The sequence below is a fragment of the Corvus brachyrhynchos genome, unplaced genomic scaffold (assembly GCF_000691975.1).
Source record: "Corvus brachyrhynchos isolate BGI_N302 unplaced genomic scaffold, ASM69197v1 scaffold3, whole genome shotgun sequence".
NCBI lineage: Eukaryota > Metazoa > Chordata > Aves > Passeriformes > Corvidae > Corvus > Corvus brachyrhynchos.
In genome coordinates this window covers 6232811-6239300 of record NW_008237619.1, presented here as the reverse complement: position 1 = coordinate 6239300, position 6490 = coordinate 6232811, and the positions used below count along the sequence as shown (strand labels likewise).

The 6490-nt window shown below is 41.1% G+C and overlaps 2 protein-coding genes across 5 annotated transcripts in view; one reads left to right on the top strand and one right to left on the bottom strand.

The window, feature by feature from the left end:
• The window catches only part of FILIP1L (filamin A interacting protein 1 like), a 189652-nt gene extending 185875 nt beyond the window's left edge, over positions 1-3777 (top strand). For all 4 annotated transcript variants that reach the window (XM_017731866.1, XM_008631727.2, XM_017731865.1 and 1 more), the window contains 2 exons: positions 1-96; positions 1389-3777. The exon at positions 1-96 is cut by the window's left edge and continues 1 nt beyond it. In XM_017731866.1, coding sequence (XP_017587355.1) covers positions 1-96; positions 1389-1479 — 187 coding nt within the window. In that variant the 3' untranslated portion in view covers positions 1480-3777. The remainder of the gene's footprint in view (positions 97-1388) is intronic.
• Positions 1-6476, bottom strand: part of CMSS1 (cms1 ribosomal small subunit homolog (yeast)) — a 230256-nt gene extending 223780 nt beyond the window's left edge. The window contains exons 1-3 of the mRNA XM_008631726.2: positions 6350-6476; positions 5884-6016; positions 5455-5627 (exon numbers count right to left, since the gene is read on the bottom strand). Of these exons, the coding sequence (XP_008629948.2) occupies positions 5455-5605 (151 nt within the window). The 5' untranslated portion in view covers positions 5606-5627; positions 5884-6016; positions 6350-6476. The remainder of the gene's footprint in view (positions 1-5454; positions 5628-5883; positions 6017-6349) is intronic.
• Between the last annotated feature and the right edge of the window lie 14 nt (positions 6477-6490).

Genomic DNA, 6490 nt, shown 5'->3' with positions numbered 1-6490 from the left:
TGGACATCTCAACAAACCCCTCCAAGACAGCCCTTCTGGAAAGATACGCATTATAAGGACCGTGTCTAAAGCCTGCCTTCAAGGTGGAGGGAGAAGGTAAATAATTTTCTGTGATCTATGACATTAAAATGGATTTAATCTGAATCTCAGCAGCAGTTGTTTCCACTGGGGAAAAATCGGAAACCATCCACATGGTCAGCACATCAACGGGCACCAATCACAGGACATCAGGAGACAGCCAAATTCTTAGGAGCCAAAGTTAACTGCATGTCTGCAGGGACCATGCTCTGCCCCATTTTTTCTGGTGCAATTCCAGGTTTTGGTGCTCACAGTATAGGAGCACAAGACACAAATAAATTTCTACTGTAAGTTCAGTTTTGACATGTTCTACAAATAACAATAGTAAGATTGTCTCAGTAGATTTATAAAAACATGATCACATGAAGAGAGGTTGCAGAAGGTTTTGTGTTTTCAAAGTTGTTTTTTGCAATTAAAGTGTCTCAGTATGGATATCCTAAGTTCAGCATTAAAGGTGAAATGAAGAGAGGCATGGAGAAATCTGCTCTTGTATAACGTATTGAACTTAAGAGAAATGCAGAGCTCCTTGCTGTGCCAAGCATCACTTTAAAAGATGATGTGAAGATAAGCAACTCCCTCCTCGAGGAGTTAACTAGTGTGATTATCTCCACTCCAATTCACGCAGATGTTATATTAGGAAAACAGATGTGAGAATCAAGATGGATATTGTTTAAATCAGCTATATCAACTACCACCATTTGCACTACAGTATTTAGACTTCAGTTCACTTAAACAGTATTTCAGAACTGATCAAAATTAGTATCAAGCTTAACAGTAAGTTGCGGCTTACACAGAAGTGCAATTTTATTCTTGCATTCCTCCACAATTTTGCCCTTCCTTTCAACTGCTCACATTCACTTAAAAATATGTAACTGGATTCATTGCTCCTAGGGAAGGTTTTTTTTTTAACTGAACTCTTTGCACAAGAAGTTCTAGTTCATCCATGAGAGAATTTGCCTTTTTGCTTTTCTTAAAGAATAACTCCTTCAAAAGACTTAAAATTCAATGTTTCCTTTCAGCCAACACACGCCCAAAAAAACCTCAAACCAAAAACACAAAAAAAAAACATTAGAAAAGGCTCCATGCTCGTTGTCTCCAGTATTCTGAAAAATAGCAATTGTTGCTCTGCAAGAAAATTTCTCACAGTTCTATAGAATGTTAAGAAACACTAACAAAATACTACTACTACTGCAAGGAACCCCCACACCAGAATCCTGTAATACCAACTAACACAAGTTACTGTTTTAAAATATAAAAATTAATTTCTTTCTCTGGTATTAATGTCTCCCTCATTCTTCTTCCCCTAACAGAGTGCATTCCAACAGTCTAAATGGCTCAACTGATAATATGTGGGAAAACTCCTTACACATAGGTGTTTCTTTAAGAACTGCCAAATCCTAATTCCTAACTAAAGCAAAAGCTGGTGGTGATCACAGTGCCATAGCCAGAACTGCAATCTTTTTGCTGAAGCAAGGAGAGAGTCTGATGCATTCAGTTACCCGATTTTTCCCTTTTATTTCACAGCTAAAAGTTTAACCTAACCACTGAGACAGTACAACACGTTAGTACTGCTGTGTGACTGTTTTTGCAAACCCACAAGAAACCTATGCCTTCCTCAACAGCTTCACAAGACATTCTCTAGAAGTACTCAAAAAAAGTTTTAAAAGATCAGTCTACTGAAAAATTAGCTCAGCTGTGTCCCACAAGACACACCCGTGTTAATATGCAGACATTAAAGAATGACTTTTCCATAGTAAAAAGGAAAAGCTTCCAGTTTTATTCACTAAATCTGCAGCTGTCAAGTTCTGAGACTCCATATCATGTATGCTTAGATCCAAATACAGCTCACAGAAGCACACCACTGCAACTTGCAGAGTGAACGTATACAGATGTGAAGAAACACAGATTTGAAAAAGCAGCTGTCAACTCGGCATGCTTATCAGAAAGATCTTCAAATACTGACCAGGGTCCATCACAAGGGACAGCAACTCATTGATGAGCCAAAAAAAAAAAAGCTACAAACCTCGTCATACAGAGTCCAGCAACAGATCTCAGCTCTGAAGAAGCAACAGTGCTCCCTCACACTGAATGCATTACAACGAAGCGTCTGCTTCTCAACAGCTGCAAATCACACATTACAAATTAACGTTACAAATTAATGTTAACTGGCACCCTTCAGTAGGCACAGAGAAAAGAAATCAACTGGCAAAAGAAATCAATTCCTGCAATAGCATCCTTTGCCTTAGAGCCCACAAAGGATCCCACAAGCACTGCCAAATCATCCTCCATGGTCCCATATTATACTTCTTATCTGTTTGTGCTGCTGACATACAAGAGTTTTGCTCCTGTCTCACAATGACACAATTAATTCCTACCTATGAGGGGCAGGGCCCACATAGACTCCTACTTAGGGATCTAAAACTGACGAATGGGGATACTACACTCCTATGGGATTAAGGGCAATACAGAAAGCATGGAGAATGAAAGACAAGGAGTGCTAACACAAAAGGAGGAAACTGGAAGAATTTCTGTAAAACAGAAGTCCATCCCTCTCCCTCAAACTGACTGGGAGATGTGGCACACTGGCTACAGGCAAGATGCAGACATTCACAGCGCTGTGAGAATTGCTCCTTTCTGTTCACGGAGAGAAGAGGAAAAAGTTGGTGTCCTTCACCAGTACGAAATAAACTCCTCTGAATTCCTTATCCTTTCCTTTGTAATTCTGAATGCAATATAAAAATCACATAAAAGACTGGACAAAGTTGTGACACAATCTGGAAAAAAGGGAGGTAAGGAAGTCCTGCAGTTGCATGACGTGGAACACGTGTAACACTAAACTACGCTGCTAAGTAGAGAATAATCCCTAACCACTCCCTCCACAAATCTCATCTCAAAGGTTTGCTGAAGACGTTATTGGGCAAGATTCTTTAGTTTTTGTCATAGTTTTACCTTTGACAAGGTAAAAAGATGGGTAATCCCTTTAGCATTTTCTTCCTTGGATTTTTTTGGCTTTTTCTACGCCTATAGATCACTCGCAGCAGGGTAAACATTCATGTCTCAAGGTGAGAGTAACTACCTTTAATATGGACTCTAAAATAATGACTTCCAATGATGTGGCCAGAAGCAAATTTAGAATTCCTTACATATCCATACACCAGGATATATACTTATATATATTTTGTGTTTTCATACTCTTCAGGTGTTCCACCTGAAAGATGTTCATACTCTTTTAAAAGTAGCCTTTTCTAACTACAAGTTTCTCAAATCTAAAATACTTTTGAGAGCTGAGTTATGATGAATATTCTGTAGGTCAGAACTTATTCTAGGTTAAAGGATCTGGCAAAAGATCAGTATTTTAGAAGTACATTTTGAATTCTGCTTTGCACCTAGAGTTATGGCAGAGATGCTATTTTTAAATAGGTCAGCAAATGAGGTTCGATAGTATTTTTTTTAACAAAACTTGATGTTTCACAGAAATAAAATTGACCAAGTCTGTCAAAGGTGCTCACTAATGTGCAATTATTTTCTTGTATTGCTGCCTACATCATACATTGTGAACCCTGATTTCCTCTTTTATGCCAACTGATTTTAAAGCATTTTACAGCATCAATAAGATGCTGTACAAATTAACCTTTGATTTTACCTGTTTTATGTGAAAAATAGCTACACAAAATAAAAGTAACAGACGTTTTATGTTTACTAACAGCTTGTGTCAACTCCATGCAACAAAAAGAACCTGCCAACAAGTTTACAAAGGTGGGCTACAGACAGCAGAGTACATGGTTTGCACAACACTCACCTGTAATCACTACTTGTAACACACTCAAAGAATGTTCTTGGAGTAAAGTGTACAGGATTGGGTTAGACACCTCCAGAGGTTATTTTCCACCTGAATTATTTTAAAATACAATTTTGAAAATCCCAAGGAGTTTTTTGTAAATGGAAAAGTTGTCGTTAACCATCTCACCTCAAAGTCAGATGGCTCATCCATCATGTCAAAAGTTTATAATCAAAGTCCTGCTCTGTATCCTATTTCTAAAGGAAAGCTGCAAACATTGTAACAGTCACCTAACCACCCACCCTAAATAAAACCTGTGGCTGGCAGAATGTGCAGGTAGGCTCTTAAGAAAAATTCCTAATGAAGAGCATTTACCAGGGAAACTGGGACTGCTTAAGAGACCTATATGAGACTAAAAATAAAAATTAAATGCTCAGAAGCCTAATTAGGTCTTGTGACCCCTCTTTATTATATACATACAATTTTTGTATTGCTTCCTCTCTAACTATTCTCCAAGTACCTTTCACAGGAAATAAGCACCAATTTTCAAGACATTGAAAGAACTGGAGTCTTTGCAGAGGTGCAGATAACTCCCAACTCTTGCCAATATGGCATTAAAAAAGAAATTTAAAATAACAATCAATAAAATAGGGCACTATAAAGTCTAAAGTCATTTTAGTTGCCCAGATCTACCTAAATTTTCACATTAAATGTAAACATTACAGAAAAAATATTTTATAGCCTGTGGTTTCGAGACACATTGAAAAAATACAAGCATGTGAACCAGGTATCATAACCATCAGGAAAAAAAAGACAAATCAGTCATAGCACTATACTCCAAGGAGCAATGGCTGGAGAAGAGCTGTTTAACTCCTGCCCTTTTACAGTAACACATGGCAAGGGTGATGCGACACACCCCAGTGAGCACATGGGTGATGCTTTTCAAGTACCACAGATACTTTTCCCTCCAAAGACTCTAGTACGGATTTACTGTTTCCAAGGTCTTACAGAACTGTAAGTAAGTTCATGTCAATAATAGCAAACACAATCACAAAATATTCTGAGTCAGAAGAGACCCACAAGGATCATACATTATACAAAAGTCTTTCATCAAATAAACTCTTGGGAAGAAAATACCGTTTGGAAGGTAAATGAATGCAAGGGAGATATGAGCTCTGAACTCAAAGCAAGAGGTTTTCCCATTCCCCTCGCCCCGGTTTTTAAGCTCGCTTAAACGTATTTCTGTTTTGTGGGTTCCTGTTGTTACCTAAGCACTGGTATTTTCGTTTGCTGCTCCATCGTCTATCCCAGGGCTCCAATCAGAGACTGGACATCAACTCGCTGCAGAGATTCTGCTTACAAGCAAACCCGCCCTCGGTAGAAAGCAGGGAAAAGCAGGCACAGGGGGAAAAGCGAGTGAGAGTGGAAAACCTGGAGAAGTAAATTAAAAGCAGAGAAGGGAAAAGCGGAGGGGGGAAGTGGAAAAAAACCCCAAAATCCAACGAAAAGAAAGGAGAGCAGGAAAGGAGGATGGGGGCTGCCTCTCAGGTAAAATGCTTCAAGCCCAGCGTGAGGAGCGAGCTCCAGGAGACGCGTACCTGGAGTGCCGCCCGCGTCGGTCCCGGTGTCCCACCACGGCTCCTCCAGCGTGTCCCCCATGCTGCCACCGCCGCGCGCCACGGCGCCTGCGCACTGCCCGCGGGGCCGGGCCCGCGGTGCCTTGGGCACGCCTGGTATCGCGGCTGACATTACATCTTAACAGAACAGCCTCCTGAAACAAAAGTAGACCTTTAAATGCATGTTGGAGATTTTTTTTTTTTCCTTTCTTTCTTTTTTTTTTTTTTAAGTGGAAAATACAGGAGTAAGAGAAAGAGAAAAGGCATTAAAAGTATTACCCTCTCCTTCATAACATTCATTTAATTGCCTCAACCCGGTTTTATACTGTGAAATACCTGCTTTCTTGGTTGAGGTAATTCATGTAATGTTTTCTGAGGAACAGATACGTGCCTGCAGAGGGTGCGCCTTACCTTGGAATGAGTGCTCCCGGCGCTTTGGGGACCGGAGCCCGCAGGGTAAGCGTGCCTGTCCTGTATCTCTTCCCACAGGAGCCGTCCCGCTCTGAGCCTGGGCCTTCCCTACTGGAGCACATCCCGAGTCAAGCTGTGGACGTGAAACAGACCAGTGTAAGGACTGGAATTCCCCATAAGGCGGCAGGTTATTCCACGTATAACCCGCCCCAATGATTTTTCTGAATTTCTATTGAAGTATACTATTCTTTTTTCCCCTTTGAGGATGCAGGTGGGTAGGGAACGTGCGTGACAGAGAGCTTTAGCGTTTTTCTGCCCAGGGTTGCTAATGGACGTCACTAAGTGATTTTTAGCCCTTGGAAACAGAGCTCTGCGTGAAACTTGTGCATTTCCCCGACTCGCGAACTACGTACAACCTGTGGCACATTAAACACTGTGGGAGAAGTCACTTAATAACCAAACCTACATCTGGCAAAGCAGTTCAGCTTTACGAAAGCCGAAACCATTCAAATCTCCGGCAGACCGGCCCCCGGCCCTGCTCCAGGGGCGCTCCGCGGCCACTCCCTCAGAAGCTGGCCCTGCTCCGTCCTCTCCCCCCCCGCCGCCC